The sequence below is a fragment of the Myotis daubentonii genome, chromosome 8, assembly GCF_963259705.1.
Source record: "Myotis daubentonii chromosome 8, mMyoDau2.1, whole genome shotgun sequence".
NCBI classification, from domain to species: Eukaryota; Metazoa; Chordata; class Mammalia; order Chiroptera; family Vespertilionidae; genus Myotis; species Myotis daubentonii.
The window spans coordinates 2,514,846-2,538,182 of record NC_081847.1 but is presented as its reverse complement, the minus strand read 5'-3'; the positions used below and the strand labels follow the sequence as shown (position 1 = coordinate 2,538,182).

Genomic DNA, 23,337 nt, shown 5'->3' with positions numbered 1-23,337 from the left:
CCCCCCGCACCCTCTGAAGGAGAGACCCCCGAATGCGAAAGGGCACTGATGTGGGCTGAAGCTGGAGGGGCGCCGTCAGGGCTGGCAGACGTTCAGAGTTGAGCTGCCGCCCCACCCACGGAGTCAGACCCGCGGGTGGTAACTGGGGGAGGTGGTGCCTCCCTCCTGAGATGACCGCGGGAGGAAGGGGCCATATTTTAGCACCATGTTAGTCCTTCCGTGAGTCTAGCTCGAAGGTAAGAAGCGCTTTGGGAAAGCGCCCTCCCCTGTGTGTGTGTGTGGGGGGGAGGGGTGCTCTTGGTAACCAGGGGTGTAATGTCCCCGACCCTCCACACACGTGACCTTTCAGTCCTGTCCGTGGGGCTAACGGGGAAGATGGTCTTTACGTCCCCCCTCCCCTCCCAAACCCACTCAGAATAGGACACACCTGGGCAAAGGGCCAGGCGAGCAGAGGAGCCCCAGGCCTCATTCCACCTCCCCGGGGCCTGCTGGGTGCGGGGTGGGGTCTGGGACAGTCCCAGCTGGGTACCTGCCCACCCCAGGCCACCAGGGCAGCAGAGGAGAGTGAGGCTGGACCTAGGGTTGGGTCGGTGGGGAGGGAGGGGGAGCCCCTCCTACCAGCCCTCAGCCCTGGGAGGGTTTCCAGAGGAACTTCTGGTCCCCCCACCCCCAGCACCTAGCAGGAGGGGCCAGGGCTCAGCGGGAGGTCTTCCTACTCGGTCCTGCTGGGCCTGCTGAGGGGTGTCTGTTGCGGGTGGAGCAAGGGCCCTAGGCAGCCACGGGCTCCCACTGAGTTCTCCTCCTACACGTCCCCCAGCCCCGGAGCTCCGCAGCCCCCAGACCTGCCAGGGGCCCTGCCCAGGTGTGGGCGCTTCTTGGTGTGGCCACAGGTGGCAGGGACCCAGAGGCACTGGTGCTCTGTCCTTGGTGACCCAGTGCATATACACAGTCTGCACTCTGACAGGTGGATCCCACGGGGGGCCTACAGCTGCCCCCAGGGCCCTGCTGTCCGGGGAAGGCCAGGACCCCACCAGGGTCCCCTGAGGGCCCTCAGGTGATTTGGCCCTGTAGGGTCTTATCCAACAGCCGGACGAGTGAAGGGCTGGGGGTCCCAGGCTGGCTTTCGGGTCTCCCAGGCCCAGCCCTAGTTCCAGGACCCTGAGCCCAGCTGATGTTCTGGGCAGCCAAGGCACAAGGAACTGGGTTCTCTGGGAGGCAGGCCAGAACGGAGGGCCCTGGGTGGACGGGTGCACAGGCCCCTTCCAGTGGGCCGGTTCCCCTCTGACCAGTGAGGGGGTGAACCCTGTGGGCAGGTGTGGGGGAGACTCCAGGTGGAAGGGTGGGTCCAAGGGGTCAGCACCTGGCAGAAGCTCTGGGTGTGGTCTGGGTCGCCAGGGCCTCGCTCAGCCTGGCAGCAGCTGTTCTGGGACAGTGGTCACTGGGGCTCAGGAAGGAGGCCTCCGGGACCCCTACTGCAGTGACCCCACCTCCCCCACCCCACTGTGAAAGAAGTTTAGTTCCTGAAGGGGCCCTGCCTGGCCCCTGCTGCCCTGACAGCCCGGATTGTCCAGCTGCTCTGAGGCCGCCCAGCATTGCCTCCCCCTGTCCCCCGCCTGCTGCCACAGCCATGACCCTCACTCTTGGTCCGACTGTTCAACTCATGTGTCTGGCTGTGATGTCCTGTGTGTGGGACTGGGCGGGGCAAGGTGAGAGCTCCCGGTGCCCCCTGCCTCTTCAGGGGTCTGGCTACCCTCCCCTTCGAGCTACCTGGCAAGGATGTGGACAGCCGGCCCCTCAGGCCCACTGTCCAGACGGGAGAACAATGGGGGTGAGGACTTCCCAGGGCTCTGCAGGGCTGGTGTGGGTGTGGCTGGCTGTGTGTGTGGCTTGGGTGGGGGGGAGACACGACACCTCAGATGTGGGTGTCTGCATCTGTGTGTGGTCTGCCTGTGACTGTCAGCCTGGGTTTGGGGGTGAGGTGGGTTCTAGTGTTGGAGGTTGAACAGGACCTAGAATGGGGGTCCTGCTCAAGTGCAGTCCTGCCCTCACACCCACCAAGGGGGGGTCCCCAAGACTTCTCTGGCCACAAAGCTGTGGTCCCAGCTCTGTTCAAAGTGTGGATGATTAATGAGTTTGAGGGCATTCCTATGCTTCCAGGCTGGCCTGGGGCTCAGGTTGGCTGCTGCCCACCCTTGGGGGGCCCTGTCTGTAGCCCCTAACTCCCCAGACAAAAGGTGCAGTGGAGGGCAAGCTTCCTCAAAAGTGTGCAGCTGGCCTGGGTGTCGTGTAGACACTGCTCTGCTGCCCTCTGCTCACTCCCTCCCTCAGCCTGGACTGGACCCCCCATCCTCTGGGTGAAGCCTGCAAAGGATGCTGGGTAATCTCCCTCAGTGGTTCTTGGTGGGGGCTGGATGGGCTCTGGGGGTGGCAGACCTCCCAGGCACTGCTCGGGGCACAGACCTCACAGGCTCCCCCCCCCCACCCCCCCCCCCCGCTCCCCTCCCCTCCGCCCAACCCTGCCGCGGGAGCAGCAAGCCTGGGACCAATTACAGAGTCCTGTGGGGCTGGACCCTCCTGTTCTGGAGGGTGGAGGTAGGTCCCCATTGGATACAGGTCTGGGTGGAGGGGACTCTCTGGTCTCCTGAGATCTCAAGTTTGAAAGCAGGCTCCCCAGTTCAGATCCTGCCTCGTGTCCTGAGACCCGGCTGCAGGCCTGGCCCAGGTCCTCATGCTCATTCCTGGGGTGCTGGTCTCCCAGTGCTGTGGGCCTCTCCTGGAAAGGGGTGGGGGGACATGATGAAGGCGGCAGCTCTAGTGGTTGGGTTTGGGTCCGTGTGATGGCCAGTCGCGTGGCCTGCAGCGGGCAGGGCTCCAGCTGTGGGACTGCTGTCTGAGTGCTCGTGGGCGTGGGTGGCTGAGGGCTGAGCCTGTGAGCGAGCAGAGGGTGTTGCTATCATGGTGGGTGCCTCAGTGTGTGGGCAGAGGGGACTGTTGTGCAGGGTGTCGGACCTGGCCTGAGTGCTGCTGGGCCAGCAGGACTGGGCAGGTGGGGGCCCAGGGCCTGGGGCGTGTGGGGAGGCCTTGAGTGATAGCAGGCTGTAGGGTGGCAGACAAGTTGTGGACGGTTGGGTGAGGTCACATGTGGTGGGAGTGACTTTTGTGAGTGTTCCAGTGTCAGTGGGTGTTGCACTGAATGAGAGTTGGGGTGTTGAGCTGTGTGTCCTGGGGTGTTGCTGCATGCTGTGCGGCCCCCCTCTCTGCTCAGCAGGGCTCCGTGGGAATGAGGCTGGGGACGGGCTGCTCTAGGTTTCCTTGGCAACAGCAGGGAGGAGCCAGGAAACACCAGCTCAGGAAGGAAGGCTGCAGCTGCGCGAGGGAGCCGGAGGCCCTGGCCGAGCAGGCGCCAGGCACTGTCTGTGCCATCGTCCGGCGTTCTTGCCCCTGGCTCCACCCTGTGCCACCCAGTTTGGGCACGAGCAGCTGCTGGTATGGCTTCTTTATTCAGATCCCAGTGCCCTGGGTCTAGCTCTGAGGTGCCTGTTCTGCAGAAGTTGTGCCCTGCTCCCCCCTTCGTGACTCTTGGTGGGGCTCTCTGTGAGCCCTGCGTGGGGGCTGTGTGTTGGCACACACGGGTATCCCGGCCCCAGGAGTGCAGTGGCCCCCTGGCGGGCCTGGCCCCACACTCGCCTGCAGGTCCTGGTGACAGTCCTCAGCTCCTGGGAAGCAGGGGAAGAAGAACCGAGCCCAAGGTGGTCGCCAGCCCCTAGGCCCCGCAGCTGTGGTGACAAGCGGCTGTGATGGCACCACCAGGTGGGCTGTCAGATAGGCTGGGGGTCCGTGTTCTTAGGGACCCCCCTCCGTTCTTGCTCAGGGACAGGAATCATCCTCTACCATTGACTTGTTTGTACTGAGCTCTGCTCTGCACCAGGCCCTGTTCTAGGAAGTGGAGCTTGGGCAGCAAACAAATCAGACCCAAGTCTCTGCCACTGGGGAGCTCCAGCCCTGAGCGAGAGACAACCAGCGAGGCTACAAACGAGTCAGAATAGGGGGTGCCAGGCTGTGCTGGCTCCAGGGACGGTGCCACGCACAGAGGAGAGGGGCTGTGTGAGGGGTGCCACTGACTTTCGTGAGGTGACTCTTGAGCTGGTTCTTGAAGGAAACATGAAAATCATGAGTGCTCGCTGGGGAGAGTGTGCAGATGCCCAGGGCAGGGTGTGTGCAGGCCTGTGGGGGAGCAGGAGGGGCCGTGTGGGGCAGGGGGGCTTTGAGCAGCAGAGGCTGTCCCCTGACAGTATCCACAGTCTTAGCACAGTGCTGTGTGGAGACGGGCCTTTGCAGGGCCAGGTGACAAAGGCAGGGGGTCTGGGCCCGCACCAGTGCCTGGCCAAGGCCACCTCCCAAGGCCTGTCTCCTCGTGCCCCAATCCCCCTCATGAAGCCCCTCTATTTCTCTCCAGAAGGGCGGGGCTGGTATGCCTGGGTTTGCTGACCTCCTCCTTTCACCCATCTCCCCGACTGGCTGCTGCCTGAGGCCCCTGGGGAAGGGAGGGGAGGTGGAGTGGCCGCCGGGCTGGCGGGCAGGGAGGCGGCGTTTCTGGGAATTGTGTGGGGAAGCATTGTTAGAGCAGCCTGGAGCAGCCACCAGCCTCTAGAACAGTGGTTCTCAACCTTCCTAATGCTGCGACCCTTTAATACAGTTCCTCATGTTGTGACCCAACCATAAAATTATTTTCGTTGCTACTTCATAACTGTAATTTTGCTACTGTTATGAATTGTCATGTAAATATCTGATATGCAGGATGTATTTTCATTGTTACAAATTGAACATAATTAAAGCATAGTGATTAATCACAAAAACAATGTGTAATTATATGTGTTTTCCGATGGTCTTAGGCGACCCCTGTGAAAGGGTCGCTCAACCCCCAAAAGGGTCGTGACCCACAGGTTGAGAACCGCTGCTCTAGGGGGTGCTGGCCTCCCGACAAGTGCTGCCTGGGCAGGGGGGGTGGGGATGGGCGTAGGCTAGGGGGTGGGGGAGTGTGAGGGTGTGGGGGAGAGGGGGTTGGGAAGCTGGACCTGGGCCAAGGTGATTGGTTGAAGGACTGGCTGGAGACTCCAAGAGACCCTGCTCTGGGCAGGTGCCTCTTCCCATTCTGCAGACTGGGAGACTGAGGCCCAGAGGGAGGGCTGCAGTGCAGAGCCAAGACATGCACTGGTTCACAGGATCGACGTCCTGGTCCCTGCCCTCAGAGGAGGAGGCTGGGTCTCAGTCCCACGGAGTCCCTGTGCGGGAGACCTGTGGTCGCATGGTGGGCCAGAGGGTCTGGGAAGAGGGTCATAGGCGCTGGGTGCTGGCCAGGAGAGCTGCCTGCAGGTGGCAGGGATGGGAGTGCCCCGAGGCTGCAAGACCCCCCTGCCTGCCTGCGGCCACGGGACTCGGGGCTCGAGGGGTGTGTGAGCTTAGCAGCACAGGCCTTCCCACCAAGGCCTCTGCCCCGCCAGAAGGGAAGTGCGGATACAACCCGCTGGGGTCATGGCCGGCTTTGGGCGGGCGGGGGCAGGGGACACAAATAGAAAAATAACCGGCCTGGCTTCCGACGTTTCTGTGGACTGAGGACGGGAGGAGCAGGCCTCTGGGCTAAAGGTGTGTCGGGGCCCGTGTGGAGGAGACCCTGGCGTGTTGTTGGGGTGTCCCCAGACTCCTGTCAGGGCTGTGTCTGGCCCCCCTCCGAGCACCCAGGACAGAGCGGGGCTCCTAGAGTGCTCCTGAGGTCACCCGCATCTCTCAGTAAAGGGGTGGAGTGTGGAACCCTGGAGCGGATACAACCCTGAGGGGAGGGCAGCCCCGGGGGAGTGGTATGCGCAGCGCCCCTTAGCACACTGAGGGCACTGAGAGAGGCCCCCTAGTGGTGGGGCAACAGAGTGTCCAGGAGGGCTTTCTGGAATAGGATGGGGTAGGGGTCTGGGAGGTAAGTGTGCTGTCTCCCACCCCTTATTCCTCTTCACCTTTGACCTCTACTAAGGAGCCCCCCATTCCCCACACATCCACATTTTCATGGTTCCAAATCCAGCCTGGAATAAGGTGGGAGGGGTGGGGGGCGGTGGAAGGACCCAGCTCTGGGGGGCACCCTGCTGAGGCTGTGGCCAGGTTCACGAACCCCCTGGAAGGAGAGTCCCACGTCTGATGTCACCCTCTGGGCGCATGTTGGGGAAGCTCCTTGGAGAAGGAAATTCCCAAGGTCGGGTAAGGCCCATCAGGGGTCAGGGGTGAGCACGGTTCTGGGAGTCATGAACTCATAGGGGCCCAGGACAGGGACCTCCCAGGTGGGAATTGGGGGCTTGGGGGTTGGCCAGTGCTACTTCAGTGTGAGCCCTGGCGAGGGTGGGACCCACCTACAGCCTCCAGGGGGGAAGGCCTCTCTCCAGGACTAGCCACAGTCCCACTCGGGCTGCCTCAGGGTGGTGGCCACACGGACTGGACCTCCCTAGGGGAGGGTGAATGCCTAGCCGACAGGCAGGTCCATGGCTCACTCCCGCCACCTAGAGGCCACTGCTCATGCTGGGCCACATGGGCCTTAGCAGGGTCACCCCACCTGGACCCTGGACTCTGGCTCACTTTGCATAGGGTCACACCCCTCCCCCTGCCGTGGTGGCTCCCATGTAGGAGCCACCTGCACTGTGTTGGAGTTCAGGGCTCCCATCATGGGGGAAGGTCTGTAGTCCCCAGGTCCCCAGCTTGGAAGCCATCTGCCCCCTACTTGTTCTGTCCATTTCCTTGGGCCAGACTCCCTGGACGCCCTGCTTCAGCCCCACAGGCTGAACCCTCTGCTGGGCACTCCTCCTGCAGGGGCCCCACCTCTTGGCCATCGCCCTCGAGGGGCCACAGCGCCTTGCTCTCCTGGGTCCGTAGTGTCAGTGGGTCTCTGATGCATTGAGACATGCCTGCTTCTACCAGCTGTCTCTGTGGCCCCTGAGGTGGAGACCACCCAGCTTCTCACAGAGGCAGAGGACCGCGGGCAGGCAGTTTGGGCTCCCACTCTGGCTGGGCAAGGGAGTAGCGCCTCCTCTCCTCCGTGTCCTTACGAACGTGGGGGGCTGCACGAGTGGATACTCACAGGGCTGCACTAGCGCGTCTTCAGTCCAGCTAAACACTTAGCAGCATCCCTTATGCACAGGATGTTGGAGACCGTCCCTGTCCAGGGCAGCCTACCCAGGAAGGTGAGGGTCAGCCCTCAGGCTGGCTCTCCCGAGTGTCTGCATGTCCGCTCTCTCCCCAGTACTTTGTGCTGACCCGTCCCATGGAGAGAGTAGATGGGGACTGGCCTCGAGGCTGGCTCCTTGTTAGGGACCTACTCCAGGGCTGGGCTGACAGCCCAGACTCTGCCCTATTGAGGCCTGGGCCAGAGTTGGGCGTCGGGGACACACCCTTCTTGATATCCCAGGAGAGACTTCGGAGAGGCCTGTGCTCATCCTCTCCCTTTAAAAAAATTAAAAATGTTTTTATTGATTTCAGAGAGGAAGGGAGAGGGAGAGGGAGAGAGAAACATCAGTGATGAGAGAGAGTCATCGATTGGCTGCCTCCTGCACGCCCCCCACTGGGGATTGAACCCGAAACCTGGGCATGTGCCCTGACTGGGAATCAAACCGTGATCTCCTGGTTCATAGGTTGATGCTCAACCACTGAGCCACGCAGGCTGGACTCATCTTCTCCTTTTGACTCTACTCTCAGGCCCTGCAGCTGTTTTGAGGTCTCTAGGATACATATCTTCCTGTTGCAGAGGGCAGAGACTGAGAGCTGCTCTACGCTGACCATGTGGGTTTACTTCTCTCCCCTGTGCTCCAATCTTTGTTGGATCCCCAGTCATGGTGCTTAGAAATGGTGCCAGCACAAAGGGGAGTTCCCTTTGAGCAGTCCTCCATCCACTTAACCCTGCCTGTTGGGGGGCCTGGCTGGGCAGTCTCATGGACACATCCCTGTGGGAGATGGGGAGCCAGCTTTGCAGTCCTTGCAGCCTGATCTCTGGGGCTGGGTTCTCCGGAGTTACTGCTGGTTTCTGTTTTACAGGACCCTGGCCAGCTCCTTGTTTTGGCCAGTTGTCATCTGTTGAGAGAGAGGTTGAAGGGTGTGTGGCTCCAATCTCCCTAGTGTCACTGGTATTGCTGGACCCTCAAAGGCTACACACACTCTCTCACCAGGAGATTTTGGCCTCAAGGGCTTACATGGTTGGGCTGGGCTAAGAGCTATGGCCCAGGCTCATGTGAGGGGCAGAATCAGAGCCAGTTTGTAAATTGGAGGTGCTGTGTTCTCCTGTTACACTGGAAAACCTTTGCTCCCTATGAGGAATTCCATGTTTTTTTCTTATACTAATTACTAAGAATCTCATAGCCTATGTTTTCCTTTTCACTCTGGCTGCTGGGAAGCTCAGTTATATCTAAGTCATGGTCATCTGGGGTCATCTGGACATCCCATCTTCCATCTGGCCTCACAGTTATTTGACTTGAATTTTAGTGACTGTGGGGCCCACAATACTATAGACCTCATCCCCTGGCCTCTACCCTCCCCCAGAATCGTATCCCCTACAGAAAATCACCCAGCATCTGCATCACTGAGGAGGTGGTAGACATCTGGTGGAGATGCTGACACTTCCTCCCCTCCTCCCCAGCCTTCCCCGGGCCAGGTCATCCCTTCAACTCAGTGCATTCTGTTCCTTCTCCCGGAGCTCCAGCAGCAAGGGTGGTGACAGCCTAATTGCTCATGCTCTCTCCCCTGTGCCCTGTTCTCAGTGCATGATGCGAATCAGCTCATAGCATCCTGACTGCAGCCCAATGAGGTAGATACTATCAACATCCTATTTCACAGATGGGAAGACTGAGGTCCAAAGTGGTCAATGACTTATTTGAAGTGGCAGCCAGTGATTCGCATCCGGTAGATGACTGTGGAGACAGAGTCCCTGGCCGCGCAGCCTCTCCAAGTCCCTTGGTGCCTTGCTAACCCCAGCCCATGCCTCTCCCAGACCCCGGAACCTGTTACTGCTCCCTCGGGCCTCCAGGCGGCGCCCTGCACGAGGCCTTAGATGCCCAAATCCGGAGCAGAGCGCTCAGGGCATCTTCTGCAGGACTTGGCTCTTGGACACCAGAGTCAGAATGCGGCTGCCCTGCGACAGCGGGTGGTGGAAGAGGAGGGCTCAAAGTGGGTGGAGAAAGGGGAAGGGCTCTAAGGTACTTTTGCCTTGGAGTCTCCCGCGCAGTGGACCTCCCGGCCAATCCAGGGGAGGAGGATTGCGGGGCTGGGATACATCTCGGGGTCCAAGCTGCAGCTGGTACTCACGTCCTAGCCCCACGCGCCACCGCAGCGCCCTCCCTCGGCTAACCGGACCGTGCGGGGGCTTGTGGGACTGCGAGTCCTTCGGCTCCGTAGGTCTGCGGCGACGGCCTGCGTCAGGACTACCATTCCCAAGAAGCGGTGCGCACCCGCGTGGCTCCTGGGAGTTGTGGTCCAGAGCGGGGAGAGCGCGGCGCGAGGCGGGCGGGAGTGGGAACTACATGTCCCAGTTTGCAGCGCGGCGGGCGCGGGGGCCAAGGGTTTGAACTGAGGGTCTCCCTCCCGCGGCAAGGCAGCGTTGGCGGCGGCGGGTGCGGGAGGCGGTGACGGCCCGGGGAGGCGGTGACGGCCGGGGGTTGGCGTCTGGGCCGGGAGGCTGAGGCTGGCGCGGCGGGCGCTGGGGGCGCTGCCCCTGAGGCAATGATGGGCAAGGAGGAGGAGATTGCGCGCATCGCCCGGAGACTGGACAAGATGGTGACCAAGAAGAGCGTGGTGAGGGGCGCGGGCCGCCACGACCCCGGGACCCCCGCCCCGCCGAGCCTGCCGAGCCCCCGTCAGGGCCGGGGAGATGACCCGAGGGGCAGGACGAGAGCCCTGCCCCGGGCCAGCCCTGCCCATCACCCCCGCACCCACGGTTAGGCCGCCATCAGGCCTGGACCTGGTCCGGCAGCCACCGCTCGGCACTCAGACCCCAACTGCGGCCTGGGACCCGCCCCCTCCCCGTCCCAACTCCAGACCCCGCGGGCGGCCCGCGACGCCCTTCCTCGGCCCCGCCCCTCCGGGCCACCTCACCGCATCCCTCGGTCCCGCACCCACTCCGGCCTGCAAGAGTTCGGGGTGCGAGATCGGCCTCTTATCCCCTGCAGTCCCTGCGGGGCCGGGCCCTCATGGTCACCTTTCAGGAGCCGGCCGCGGGCCTTTCCCTGTCCCCGCCTCACAAGAGCCGGGTTTCCTTAATAAATGCTTTCCCTTCTTTAGCCAGGACTCGGCCGGCAGCAGCTGGGGCGGGGGGCAGTAGAGACCCCCAGGAAAGGGCCCTCCTGGTCCGCGAGCCTGGCCGGGGTGCCTGGGCCTCTTGTTCTGCCGCCCGGAGCCTCTGCTCGGAGGGGCCTGGCAGATGGGGTTCCCACGGCTCGGAGGCCCGGGCACCCGCAGGCCCTTCCGCGGAAGCGCCCCGTGGGCGGAGAGGGTCCTGGCCGCCGGGAGAGGCTCGGCACACACCGACTCCCTCCGCTCCCCGGAGCTCCGGGGCTCCAGGCGGACTGTGGCCTCAGCCAGTGGAGGTCCTGGGCTCGCACCCTGCAGCCCTCCCCGCCGGGTGCTTGCACTGACCGTTTGGGGTGGCTGTGGGTTGAGCAGGGTTGAGCGTGGATCCCTGGTTGACCCGGTTGCTGGGAAAGGGGCTGGCCCCATTCATTCGTTCACCCTGCCAGGAGCGCCTACCCTCCTCTTGTGTGCAAATCCCTGGGAGGCCGTGGGCAGCTGAGCAGGGCGTGGGAACAGTCTGTAGCCTTTTCCAGAGATGGCCAGAGAAAGGAGACAAAACGAATAATAAACACCCCCAGCGGGGGATGGAGATGGGTCCAGACGCTCAAGCAGGGTAGGTGGGGTGGGGCCAGGCAGGACTGGGGGGAGGGGGTGCAGGTGGAAGCACTGCTCAGGCCAAGCCCCAGGGAACAGTGGCTGGTGAGCACTGCTGGCCGAGGTGGTGGGGCTGGGTGCTGTGGAGTGGGGGTGAGAGCTGGCAGAGGCCCTTGGGGGTTCCAGTGCCCATGAAGCCCCTGGGGGAGTTGGGCCCTGCTTGGGTTGTCAGGAATCAAGTTCGTCTCTCTGGTCTGGAGCCCTGGAAAGCTGGCATTCTGGAGCCGGAGGTTCCGTCAGGGGAAGGTGATCAGTGAGTGGCACTGTGCCTTGGCTCTGGCGACATCGGCCCCTCGGAGGAGGTCACCCAGGGCTGTAGCCTGAGCGGAGATCCCACCCAGATTGGTGGTGGGGTGGGCCAAGCCCTCCCACGACCTGGGACGTCTGAGGCTCTCACAAGCTTGGGTGACGGGTGGGGCCCTTTACGTCGGGGGAGACACATGAAATCCTCACTGCATTAAAAATCGAAGCATCTGTGGAGGGAAGACAAGCAGGGAGAAGGATGGGGTGCGGCCACTGAGAAGGTGTCATTTAAACAGCTCTGCGGGAGGGAGGGCACAGCCCTTGGGGCACCCGGTAGTGGGAGCAGCAGCTTGGCCCCTGGAGGAGCCTTGAGGGGCTGTGCCTTATTGTGTCGGGGCTTGGAGAAAACAGGTGTGGGGTGGGGGGTGAGGCAGAGAAAGCCCAGGGGTCTAATAGTCCAGGCGAGGGGGTGGCTGGCCAGGGCCTGAGAGTCCTGCAGAGACTGATGGGGGCGGGGTGGGGCACTGTGAACCGGGGTGTGGGTGTGGGTGTGGGTGTGGTGGGCCACCCCTCCACCTGGCTGTGGCCCTCCAAGGCATTTCCCATCGTCCTGGTTTGGTCAGTGGCTGATGCTGGGTGAGTGCATGGCCACTTCTCGCTCCTGCCCTCCGGGGTATCTGGCCCAGGTGGATCTCGAAATCGTCACTGCCCTGTCCCCCTCGTTGTCAGAGGTGGGCCTGTGCGCTGAGACTCGGAGTCCTTCATGAAGGCACCCTGCCCTTTCTAGGACGGGGCCGTGGACCTGCTGCGGGAGCTGAAGGCCATGCCGGTCACGCTGCACCTGCTCCAGGTAGGGCCCTCGTGCCCCTGCTCAGGACAGCTCCGGGGACAGCTCCTGGGCCCTCACAGGGCTCCCTGGCCGCCCCCCTCCGTCCTTGGTCAGTACAAACCCCTTCCCAAAGAGACCATCTGTGCCTTGTTCTGTTTTCTGAGAGGGGGAGGGACAGGGTGGCCCACCTGCCCTCACCGTGAGCTTCCCAAGTCCCAGGTGGGGCAGTCGCCCTCGGGAAGTGTCCCCGTCTCTCAGCCCGCCCTGGGGGAGCTCCGAGGGTCTGTGAGGGGGCTTGGCGGCTGCCCCAGCCCACATGCTTGCCTCACAGTCCACCCGGGTCGGCATGTCTGTCAACGCCCTGAGGAAGCAGAGCTCGGATGAGGAGGTCATTGCACTGGCCAAGTCGCTCATCAAGTCCTGGAAGAAGCTCCTGGGTGCGCGTCAGCAGCGCGGGCTGTGCTGGGGCCCCACTGTCCCTGAGTCAGAGCCACCTGGGAGTGGGGGCTGAGGGCCGGAGGGAGGGTCGGGCTGCTAGGTAGAGCCAGGAGAGAGGAGAGTGGAGGGTGAGTGCAGGGCTTGGGCAGGAGGGCAGGGAGCCACCCAGCCAGGGGCGAAGGGAGGGGGAGGAGGGAGAAGGGGCCAAGGGTGAGGAGAAGGAGGGAAGATGAGGGAGGTGGCAGAGAGGAAGGGGAGCATTGCCCCTCAGAGGGGTTGGGGCAGCCTCCTCCTGGGGACCGCAGAGGTGCCCGCTTCAGGACCCTGAGCCCCTCCAGCCTCAGCGCTCTGTCCAAGCCTGCAAAGTGCAGACCCGTGTCCCGGGTCTCCTCCTGGTCTCGCGTGGCCTGGTGGCGGGTGGGATCCTCATCCCACGGGAAGGTCCCAGGGAGACCGGGGTCTCAGGAGACTAGTGGGGGATGTGCTCAGGGGAGGGGTCACTGGTGTCCAAGGTCCAGCTGGGTCATGGCCTGTCCTGGCTCGCCTTTGTCCAAGTTCAAGTGCTTCACCTGTGGGGACTGTGCCTGTGTGTGCGCATGCCCGGGAGATTGTACACAGGAGTCGCTGTGGGTGGACGGCAGTCTGCTCCAGCAGGACGGGCAGTTGGGGGGACCCCAGAAAGGCCCACAGGCAGCCTCTAGAGGGGGGATGTGTAGGAGAAAGGGGTGGGGGCCACCCTTCTGAGTCTGGGCAGGAGAGGGCCCCAGTTGGTTGGTAGCAGGAAGGCTCAGCACTAGGGCCTGGGTGGGGAGGGCAGAGTTGGGCGGGGGTGGGGGGTTGTGGCTGGCAAGCTACCTGAGGCTGTGCCTTGGTGATGATCTGCTCCCCTCCCTGGCCTGGCCCTGCCCTTCGGCCTGCCTTCCCCTAGCCAGCCACACCCCCTCCTTTCTGGGCACTTGCAGATGCTTCAGATGCCAAAGCCAGGGATCGGAGGAGGGGCGGGCCTCCACCCACATCATCCTCAAAGGAGGGCTCCGAGGTCAAGGATTCCAGGTAGTGCACCTGGAAGGCGGTGCACACTTCCTGCCGCCAGGGACCTACCTGCTCGGCATGAAGGTGCTGACTTCTGCGCCCTGGGCAGGCTGAGGACACATGAACATGGGCCCTGCTAGCCTCTTGGAGGGACTCTCCCAGGTAGCCAGGCCTGGCCTGGTTGGCCTCTTGGGGATGCCTTCCTTCCAAAGCTCCTCTAGACACTGCCTTCAGCCCCACCATCGAGGGGCGAGGCTGTGTCTGAGCTGAAAAGAGCTGTGCAACCCTGAGGGGACTGCAGGCCGGCCCTTGGTCTGGTTCTCAGGTTGCACACCCTTGAACTTGCATCACTCACTGCGGCCTCTCCCTCCCTCATGGGGGTCACGGCATGAGACTGTGAGAGAGGGTGGGAGGATGCAGCCTGGATGGCAGGCAGCCTGGCTGGGGCTCCCAGCCCTGTGAGGGCAGCCATGCTGGTGGGCAGACCTGGCCATGGGCGACTCCCAGCCCCACCTGCCTCTCCTTGATCTGGCACATGGTGTTGGGTATTGTGGCCCCGTGGTCTGGGCTTCCCTGGGTGTGATGCTGCCCCCCTAGTGCTCTGTCGGTGCCCTACCCAGATGGCCTCACTACCTCTGGACAGTGGGGCAGACCCCAGGGCATGCTGGGCTGGACCGTAGATACATGGGGTCACTGGCTGCTCTTTGGGGGGAGCTGAAGGGATTTAGGGGAAACTGGCCATGACGCTGACTTTTCTGGTGGCTGGTGTCTCATGAGTTCACGTGGTGCGAGGGGCCGATCTCTCTCCAGTGGCAAGAGGCGGGAGCTGCCCAGGGCGCCGCCAGCCCCGAGGATGACCACGTTCCCCCCGGCGCCGGTCACCTGCGACGCCGTGCGGAACAAGTGCCGGGAGATGCTGACGGCCGCCCTGCAGACGGACCGTGAGTGCCCACCGGACAGCTTGGTCCCCAACCCACTGCTGCCACCTGGTGCTGGGCGGGCCGAGGGGGTGAGGAGCCAGCGGGGCGGCTGGAGAGAGCTGCTTCCTGCAGGTGAGCACACGGCCATCAGTGCAGATTGCGAGCGCCTGTCGGCCCAGATCGAGGAATATATCCTTTGTGCAGGGGCTTAGGGCTGGGGGTTCCAGAGGAGTCAGCGGGCCAGCCAGGCCCAGCTTGCCCTGGTGGCCACTGCCCTGGCGCCTTTGCCAGGCTATGGGGTGATGCGGTCAGCTCATCCCTGAGCCTGCTGCGGGCTGGTTCCGCCTGCTGGTGCGGCCTGGGCCTTGGCCTGCAGCTGGAATCCAGCCAGGACTGGGTCCAGGTGGGCCACCCAGAAGCCCCTCAGCTCACCGCTTGACTTGGGGGCAGACTGATCCAGAGGGCTGGGCTCCTCTTCCCAGCCCAACCCCTACCCTGGCGGCCCCCACTGGGAGGCCCTCCCTGGCCCAGCGGGGTGGGTGGAGGTCAGCAGCCTCAGCCTACAGCGGGTCCTTAAATGCCCGCACGCATCTTCCGGGATGTGGGGAACACGGACATGAAGTATAAGAACCGCGTGCGGAGCCGCATCGCCAACCTCAAGGACGCCAAGAACCCTGACCTGCGGCGGAACGTGCTGTGTGGCACCATCACGCCCCAGCAGATCGCGGTGATGACGTCGGAGGTGCTCCCCGGCCCCGCCCGGTGGAGGGGGGGCGCTGCCTGCAGAGCTGGCTGCACAGCTAAGCACCCCCTCCCCCAGGAGATGGCCAGTGATGAGCTGAAGGAGATCCGCAAGGCCATGACCAAGGAGGCTATCCGAGAGCATCAGATGGCCCGCACAGGGGGCACCCAGACAGACCTGTTCACCTGCAGCAAGTGCAGGAAGAAGAACTGCACCTACACACAGGTGTGCGGCCACCCCCTCAGGGCCCCAAGTGCCCTCAGAGCCGGCCCTGTGGGTGGGGTCCACACCCTCACACCTGACCCCATAGTGTGAATGGTGCCAGGGCTGGGACCCAAGCCAGGGAGTGATGGTCACCTTTGGGGCCTTCCCCCTTGCCAGGACCCTTGGGCCCCAGTAAGCAGCATCTTGGGGGGTAGGTCCTGCTTGCTGTGGACACTAAAGTTGGGGAACCTGGCCCAGCCCAGCATGGAGGGGCCCGAGGACTGTTGCTACTGGTGGGAGGGGGTGGGCTGTGCTCCCTGGTGGCTATGGAACCACACCCAGACCCGCAGAGGTCACACTGCTGTGGCCCCCGGGAGGCAGCAGGGCCCTGGGAAGAGGAGCGGGTCAGGGTGGCTGGAAGGCTGGGCCGCTGGGGCAGCCGGGCACGCCACCCACAGGGACCCCGGGGCTGCGAGCCCAGCATGGGTGGCCTCCTAGGTTGTGACTCCAGGGAAGACCTGCGCGGGGCTGGGGGTCCTCACCACATCCTCCCACAGGTGCAGACCCGCAGCTCTGACGAGCCGATGACCACGTTTGTTGTCTGCAACGAGTGTGGGAACCGCTGGAAGGTATGTGGGTGAACCCAGGGCCCCTTCCTCTGGGATGGGATCTCCAACCTGTGTGGGGTCTGCACAGTGTGAACTGGATGGCAGCCCTGCTCAGCCAGCCTCCTGGGAGCTCTGGTGAGGGTGGTGGAGACCTTGCCCGCTCCTGCCTCCCGCCCTCAGGGTCACCGATGCTGAGTGTCCCCCATTCCTTGCAGTTCTGCTGAACCCTCCTGCAGCTGTGCCTGCAACGGCGGCCAGCGCTGGCTGTCCCTCCTCGCCTCCTGTGGACACAGCCTCTGAAGTCCTGCCTGTGCCTTCCTGGCTGTCCCCAGAAGGCAGACACCCGCCCCCCATCTGCAGCGCACCTGTATCCAAATGATTAAATGTTTCTTCTTGCCACCATGCTGCCCTTGGCTTTTGGTTCTGGTGGGCTATGCAGAGCTTGGGCTGTGAGTTGGGTTTCCCACTGCTGCTGGGGACAGCCCTCCTTCCTGGGGTCAGGGAACATGGGGGTGGCAGTGCCGGAGGGACCTAGTGGAGGGGCCACGGGCACACAGAGGACCCAGTCTCCTCCCCAGGCACTGCAGCTCAGGGCCCAGGGCAAGTCTGGGTCCCTCAGCCTCCGCTGGCGGCCCTTCCCGACAGCCAGTCTGCTCTGGGAGGCGTTGGCGGGGGAGGGGCTAGATCTCTGGCAGGCTCAGGGCCTCGGGCCACATGCAGCATCAAACCCCTTTGCGTCCCAGAAATTCAGGGATGAGTGGCCAGCATATGTTCGAGACAGCGGAGTTAATAGCGTCTGGCACTGGGGACCCTCAGGGAGGATTCACCCCATGGGTACTGCCCTGCAGGCCAGTCTCTGGGGTGACCTTTGAGGCGTTTCAGGACCCTGCCCACCCAAGGCTTGGGCAGTGCTTGCCATTGCACTGCCAGTCCTGGCGAGGTGCTGCGGGAGCCACACCTGCTGGGGTGGGACAGCGCCTGCTCCCCTGCCTGGGTCTGGACATGGAAAGGAGGAGACTTGCTTTAAAAGTATCTTCAATAACAAGACATCCTATTTTGGGGGAGGTGGAATGGAGATAAATATGAAAACTTTTTTTCCTTATAAAATACAGCGAGGACAAGTTTCCAGATTCAAAGTTAATGAACATAGAAGAGAGAAACTGGATCCTGTCACCTTGAACCTAGTTCAGAGGTTCTGGGTCTGATTCCGGGGAGCAAACAGCTCCCGCTGGAAGGTCTGGCCACGTCACACACTGGACAGTGCAGAGGTCTCTTCCATCAAAGGCACTTTTCCAGGCTCCAGGGCCTCTCGAGGCTGGTGGATCCGAGATGCCCCCTGGAGGGTCCGCCCCTCACCGGGCAGGAGCCCCTGGCCGGCCAGCACCCCTGCCTGTTGGCAGGACCTCAGGGCACTCGCCCCTTGGGCGGGGAGAGCGCCTGGCCTGCCCTCAGGGTGCTGGGCCTGGTGTGCCAACACCGGCTGCCGCCTGGGAAAGGTGACCTGAGTCTCTGCCGGCGGGGGGCGGCCTAGGCCTCGTGGGAGGACTGGGAGTCCCCCTGGAGCAGCAGGGCACGGTAGGCGGGGGAGCTGAGGAAGCGGGGGTAGGAGTCCCGGTGCATGAGCGTGTAGATCTGCAGCTGGGCATCGTCGAATGTGTGCGCGGACGGCTCCTGCATCTTCTTGTTGATGCCCTCCCGGACGCGGGAGTCCAGGCTCACCTCCTTGGGGGACAGGATGGACACGTAATCCTCATAGATGAGCCGCGCCTTCTCGTCCACCACGTGCTGGTTGGCCTCGGCCTTGAGCTCCTCGCAGGCCAGCCAGAAGAGCATGTTCTCCTCGCTGTACTCCGTGCGCAGGAACGCCCGGAACGCGCTGCGGCCCGCAGGGCTGTGCATCAGCTTGTCGAAGGACTGTGCCCAGCTCTGCACCTCCTCAGGGCTTGGCGTGCTGCTGGGGCACCCGCCGCCAGGTCAAGCACGTGCCGCTCCCCCCAGACCACCCCCCCCGCCCCCCCGCCCACAGATGCTCACGGCCCCAGACTCACCAGGCTTCGCAGCTGGGGAGGGGCTGCAGCTTGCTCTCCCCGGAAGCCCGCCATGCTGGTCGCCGCCCTTCACTCCTGATGGCAGATACGCGGGCCCATGCGTGAACACGGACACTCAGCACGTGTGGACAGGAGGCCTGGGGCTCTCAGCACCTGTGAGCCCACCGCGGGTGGCAGCCCTAGGATCCGCTCCTTCTCCCCTGCCCCCAGGCCTTGGCTGCTCCAGCTGCATTTGACCCAGGACCTCCACTGTCTTCCTGCCTTTGGGCCTTCACGGGCTCCTGGTATCCCCCCGTCTGACCTCACCCACCTTCTCCCAAAGGCCCTACTGATGGGGTGGGGAAGCCCCTGGCCCAAGGGGTGACTCCTGACTCTCCCTAGAAGCCTGTCTTCCCCCTCTGGCTCCCAAACCCATGCCCGGCTAACAGACACCTCGCACCAAAGCGTCCACACAGAACTCCACACCTACTGCCGCCTGCCTGACCCCAAACACCCCTTGGCCTCCAAAGCCAAACTCTCAGTGAGTCCCAACTCTTCCTATTCTCCACCCCCAGCCCACCCTCAGCCATCCTGGATCTGGGCTCCGGCCTCGCTTGCTCACAGGTCAGCCGCCCCCTTTGGTTCCCCGCAGTGCTATCCATTCTGCAATTAAGGGCTGGAAGTCTGAGTCGGGTCAGGCCTCTGAAAGGCACAAAAACTCAAACAGCTTCCCCAGATGCCTGCCCACCCGGGGACGACCCGGAGCCCCATGCCCACTCCAGCAGCTGCTCTGGAGGTGTGTCCCCATTGTCCCCAGGCCAGGCCTCTGCTCAGCCCCTTCCATCTGACAGTCTGTGGGTCCGCAGGGCCAGCAGGGGCCGGCTGGAAGTGGTGCCAGTTAGCGTGTGCTGAATAAAAGACAGAGGGGTGCGCGCACACAGGGCACTGGCTACCAGCCACCAGAACCCAACAGCCCCTGGATACGTGTTGTGGGTGGCAGAGGCGTCCTGCCTGCAGGTGATGCCTCAGAAGCCACATGAGGGTCAGGGAGTGGGGTCTTGGGCCCAGGTCTGCTCAGCCCACCCCTCCCCACCCCCACGTACCAGGAGCAGCTGCAACAGCAACACCAGCACAAGCAGCAGGGGTTGCGGCTGGGGGGAGCCGGGGGCCCCGCATGACTGGACATGGAGGGAGGCTGGTCTGCCTCCTCTGGCCCTGTGTGCTGGGGGAGACGGGCTACCTCAGTCACAGGTGGCCACGCTCCCAAAGGCAGAACTGTTCCAGCCTCCCCGGTGCTGGAGGGTCTCTCAATTCCTTGTTGCGCCCCCTCCCCCCCCCAGTCCCTGAGGGGGCGAGGCAGGGGCGGAGGAGGTGCACCTGCTTCTCGGCCTCATGCGCGGTGGGCATGGGTGGGTGGAGGTCGTCGCTCGGGCTCCGTGATGCCGGCTCGGGACCCTGACCACAGCCTGGGGGTCTGAGGAGAGGCCAAGGTTCTCAGAGAACCTGAGACCCCAGCCCTGAGGCCCCCGGGAGGGGTCTTGAGAGTTGCCTCCCTCCTTCCTGGAGCCCCAGCAGGGCCCGCTCCCCTGCCTGCAGCCTCGCCCCAGCCTATATCAGGGCTGTGAAGAGCTCCCAGGAGGTTCTGGGACACCCCCATCTGCTTGGTCCCTGGGAAGCCGGAAGTCTGGGTTCCTCTTTCTTGGTTTCCGGCTCCTGGCCCCTCCCAAGGAGGCTGGGGCCCCAAGAGCCTGGGGCTGTCAGGTCAGTGCACAGGGAGGATAGTGAGGCATGCAGAACCCCCATCCCAGCTCCCCCCGTCCTGGGTCTCCTGTGGAGGTTGTGCTGGGGGGTGGGGGTGGGTAGGGTTGCTTCCCACCAGGAATCCAGATCTGCCCCTGGGCCCCACAGCAATGCCCTGGTCACTGGGACTGAGCAAGGGGCGCCGACCATGCCTGCAGCATGAAGGGTCTGAGTGGGAAAGGGAGCGGGGCTTCCTGAGGGCGTGGGGAGTGGGGCTCATGGTGAGGAGAGCCATGAGTTTTCTGCGGTGGACCTACCGCTCCCCTGTCCTCAACCACTGGCCCCTGGTAGCCCTGACCCCCAGCTGACCACTTACTGCCCAGGTCTCCCGGCCTCCCTCCCTGCTCCGGGCTGGGGAAACGGCTGCCTTGCCACAGAGCAGGGGGCACAGGTGGGGGGAGGGGAGCAGGGGCTGCAGCGGGAGGGGAGGGGTGTCCTGCTCCCTAGCTGGAACTGCGGGGTACCCAGGGGAGGCAAGGGGTGTGTCCTTCTCAGTGTCTCTGCAGAAAGTCTCTGCACCATTTTCTGCGCAGGGGGTGCGGGGAACGGGGGGTGGGGGGGTGGCGGGGGGGGAGCTGAAGGCTCGAGCCAGGCAGCCTTCATGTGTCTCCAGGAAGGCCGACTGCGGATCCCCAAGTACTGCACCTCGAAAGTGACAGCACAGGGCAGCCACCAGCACCCTGGAGGCAGTTTTGAATGTCTTCCCACCACGGCCCCTGCCTGCGCTCACCTTGGCCCAGGTGAGGGCCCACAGGGCCTGGGGAGCCCCCCACCCACCCAGCCGAGGGCCCACAGGGCCTGGGGAGCCCTGTCCATCTGCCTTGCAAACCTTCTTGAGCCCCCACCACCTGTCTCAGCCGGCAGGAGGCTCAAAACTTGGTTTCACATCAGTCAGCTGAGGATCTTTTAATCCTTTGTGGTCCATGCTGGCCTAGGCCATGGTCAGGAGGGGAGGGTGGATGCTCTAGGGATAGGTCCTGGCAGTCCCCAGGCCAGCAGCTCTGGAGCAGGGCTCCATTCTGGCCCTGGCCAGGACCCTGTGCATGCTCAGGGCACCCCTGTCTCAGGGCCTGGCACAGAGGCCCCTGCCCTGACCCATAACTGGGAGCAAGGCACAGGGTCCCCTGGGGCCTTAGCCCCTTACAACCCTGAGATCATGGCAGGGTAGGGTTAGGGTTCAAACTTGGTCCCGGGGGCTCCCAGGAGGCAGATGGGGAAGCAGCAGCCCACAGCTTTTCCCTCAGGGGTCAAGTTTCTAGGGAAAGGAAGGGGTGTGGCAGCCTCTGCGGCCTGCAGCTGTAGCTGTACCCCAGGCTGCTGTGACTTCCCCAGGCAGAGCTGCTCTTCCTCCTCTGCACCCCCACCCGCCAGTGGGGGCAGGGCCTCGTCCTGTCCCCAGCCCCCAGCACCTGAGTGGGCTGCCATCTCCGACTCAGCTCTGAAGCAGAGGGGCCCTGTGTGAGGGTGCAGGGCCCAGGTGCTGGAGTCCAAATTTGGGGCAGAGGGGGGACAAGTTCCTGCTGTCCAGGTTGCAGGCCCTGGACCTGACTCCCTTTTCAGGCTGGCTGTGGCCAGCCTGTGCCCCAGGGCGCCTACTCTCTCCTGGCTGGGGTTCCTGGCCCTCATCCTGGCATTTGGAGGGGGGCTCCGTCCGCTTCCCTAGTCCCTCGAAGCTTCCCACCCCCTCCCCAGCCTGGGATGGAAGAGACTGGACAGGCAGCCAGTGTACCTCTTAGTAGACTTGCCATCACCTCCGGGCTCCATTCCCTCCTAATCCTGCTCAGTACCTTTCCTACCTGCCCCCCTCCACATCTGGCTGGTGGGGGAGCCCCAGATTGGCTCCTCCGAGGCAATGTTCCTCACCCGGTGACCCTCGCCCCAGCCCACCTTTCCAGTGGTGGCGGAGACTCACTTCTCGATCCCTTTTCCTGCGGGAGGGTCTGGCCTGCAAAAGCCTGTCTTCTTTTGCAGGGACCCGAGGCCCCCACCCCGACCTCGAGGAAGTCGCCATGGCGCCCCACTCACCAGCGACCCAACGGCGAGGCGGGAGCGGGAGGGGCCGGTTCGGTCTGGGCCTCCCCTGGCTGCCGAAGGGGCGTGCGCCGCAGCAGCGGGGGCGAGTCGGTGGCAGGTTCCCGCGGTTCTGGATCGCGCCGGCCCGGCCCTCTCCGTTGGGGTGGGGGTCGGCGCCTCCTCTGCGACTCGCAGGTCTGAGAAGCTGCCAGATCCGACGGACGGAGCGGGCCGACAGGGTGTCCCGCCTCGGCCCCTCCCCACCAGCTGGGGGGGCGGGAGACACGGAAACCTGGGTTCTTCCGGCCCCCCCTTGAGCAATCACTTCCCCAGGCTCTGAGCTGCAGAAAAGGGGAACCCAGTGGCAGCACCCCCTCCCCCACGCGCGTGGGGGTGGACTCCAGTCCCTCTGCGGCCCGGGGTCCACGTGGACCCCGCGGCGGGAGTCCTTGGGGTGCGGAACCGGAGCCCGCTCCCGCCCGCACAGCCCTGGCCGCAGGGGCAGTAGCGGTCCCGGCGCCACCGGCGCGCACTCACCGCCAGGCTCTCAGCCGCTCGCCGGCCCGGCTCCGAGGTCCCGCCGATCGCCGGCCGGGCGCGGGGTGCTGTGCGCAGGCGCCTGGCCGCACTTCCCCAAAGCGCGGGGCCGGCACTTCCTCGCTCGGGGAGGCGCCCGCGCGCCCCGCCCCGCCCCGCGCTCGCGGCTCCGCGCCCCTCCCTCCGCTCCCCACCACCCGGCCCCGGCCGGCTCGGCCCTCGGTCCCCACCGTGAATCGCTAGGGCTGTGGCTGAAGGTGAGGGGTCGCCCCTGGGGCCTCTAGCCCCTGAGCCGCCTGGGCTAGCTCTGCAGCCCCTGGGGGTGTGGTCGGGCCTGGCTCTGCTTAGCCGGGCCACCCTGGCTCTGCCTGCACGTGGGCGCCCTGAGACGCTGTTCCAAAGTGGAGCCCGAGAGCCCTGGGCTAAGGCCGCGCCAGGACCGCGCGTTGCTCTGCCCGCCTGCCCCAGGCCCCACCAGTAAAATGCGGGTAGGAGCCCCTATCTCCATGTTGTAGGCCCTACAATGTAGGGGGTTACCAAGGAAGGGGCAGGGGCCCTGGGTTGCCGTGTGGGGGATGGGTTCTTGCATCTGGAGTCATCAAAAGTCCCTGTCCTATCCGTGGGGTCTTGGGGTGAGTCCCTTCTAACCCCTCATGCTGCCCCGAGGTACCCTACAGTTTAAAGAGCCGGTACAGTTGTTAGTTCAGTTCCTGTCCCAGCTTTTGGAGCATCGCGGTGGCCCTGCCCATGCTCCCGGCATGCAGTGGGTGTGACCCCTGGTCTCAGCGGGTCCCCTGCAGGCGACAGCCTGCACAGCTCCTGATGCTGGGTTCTGCTCACAAAACGACTTCCCGTTGTACCGTCGCCCTGTGGACAGGCTCCCAGAACTCTGAGGTGTGAAGGGAAATGGAGACTTTACACACACGCTTCTTCATGCCGCACTGGGGCCTCACAGGGTGTCAGACAGACGGCCCTGGCGCGG

The 23,337-nt window shown here is 64.0% G+C and overlaps 2 protein-coding genes and 1 long non-coding RNA gene across 8 annotated transcripts; 2 read left to right on the top strand and 1 right to left on the bottom strand.

The window, feature by feature from the left end:
• The first annotated feature begins 30 nt into the window (after window positions 1-30).
• TCEA2 (transcription elongation factor A2) lies at window positions 31-16,377 on the top strand. 3 transcript variants are annotated; one of them, XM_059704962.1, is made up of 10 exons: window positions 9,561-9,813; window positions 11,993-12,055; window positions 12,366-12,471; window positions 13,435-13,525; window positions 14,315-14,445; window positions 14,557-14,613; window positions 15,012-15,166; window positions 15,245-15,391; window positions 15,928-15,999; window positions 16,194-16,377. In XM_059704962.1, the coding sequence occupies exons 1-10, from the start codon at window positions 9,742-9,744 to the stop codon at window positions 16,200-16,202; spliced, it is 903 nt and encodes a 300-aa protein (XP_059560945.1). In that variant the 5' UTR covers window positions 9,561-9,741; the 3' UTR covers window positions 16,203-16,377. The 3 variants fall into 3 exon arrangements, with proteins under 3 accessions (XP_059560944.1, XP_059560943.1, XP_059560945.1); XM_059704961.1 differs by lacking the exon at window positions 9,561-9,813 and adding an exon at window positions 31-236 and having other exon boundaries at window positions 14,315-14,613; XM_059704960.1 differs by having other exon boundaries at window positions 9,559-9,813; window positions 14,315-14,613.
• Window positions 16,378-17,012: 635 nt separating this feature from the next.
• Window positions 17,013-22,453, bottom strand: RGS19 (regulator of G protein signaling 19). Of its 4 annotated transcripts, none has more exons than XM_059704958.1 (5): window positions 22,356-22,453; window positions 19,383-19,479; window positions 19,109-19,227; window positions 18,027-18,101; window positions 17,013-17,932 (listed from the first exon to the last, which is right to left on the bottom strand). In XM_059704958.1, exons 2-5 carry the CDS (start codon window positions 19,410-19,412, stop codon window positions 17,506-17,508), a joined length of 651 nt encoding a protein of 216 aa, XP_059560941.1. In that variant the 5' UTR covers window positions 19,413-19,479; window positions 22,356-22,453; the 3' UTR covers window positions 17,013-17,505. The 4 variants fall into 4 exon arrangements, 3 of the variants coding, with proteins under 3 accessions (XP_059560941.1, XP_059560939.1, XP_059560940.1); XM_059704956.1 differs by lacking the exon at window positions 22,356-22,453 and adding an exon at window positions 21,831-21,966; XM_059704957.1 differs by lacking the exon at window positions 22,356-22,453 and adding an exon at window positions 21,831-21,966 and having other exon boundaries at window positions 17,013-17,929.
• Window positions 20,429-21,008, top strand: LOC132239111 (uncharacterized). The gene is made up of 3 exons (XR_009453980.1): window positions 20,429-20,545; window positions 20,587-20,779; window positions 20,873-21,008. It is a non-coding gene; the product is annotated as an uncharacterized LOC132239111 (long non-coding RNA).
• Window positions 22,454-23,337: the final 884 nt, after the last annotated feature.

Bases quoted from the DNA above. Each gene is read 5' to 3' on its own strand.
- TCEA2 (XM_059704960.1), top strand. From the start codon at position 9,742: ATGATGGGCAAGGAGGAGGAGATTGCGCGCATCGCCCGGAGACTGGAC. The intron at 14,614-15,011 runs ATATCCTTTGTG...AAATGCCCGCAC, and splicing joins GTCGGCCCAGATCGAGGAAT to GCATCTTCCGGGATGTGGGG. The intron at 15,167-15,244 runs GTGCTCCCCGGC...CCCCTCCCCCAG, and splicing joins TCGCGGTGATGACGTCGGAG to GAGATGGCCAGTGATGAGCT.
- RGS19 (XM_059704958.1), bottom strand. From the start codon at position 19,412: ATGCCCACCGCGCATGAGGCCGAGAAGCAG. The intron at 19,228-19,382 runs GTGCACCTCCTC...CGTCTCCCCCAG, and splicing joins CGCATGAGGCCGAGAAGCAG to CACACAGGGCCAGAGGAGGC. The intron at 18,102-19,108 runs GTACGTGGGGGT...ATCTGCCATCAG, and splicing joins TGCTGTTGCAGCTGCTCCTG to GAGTGAAGGGCGGCGACCAG.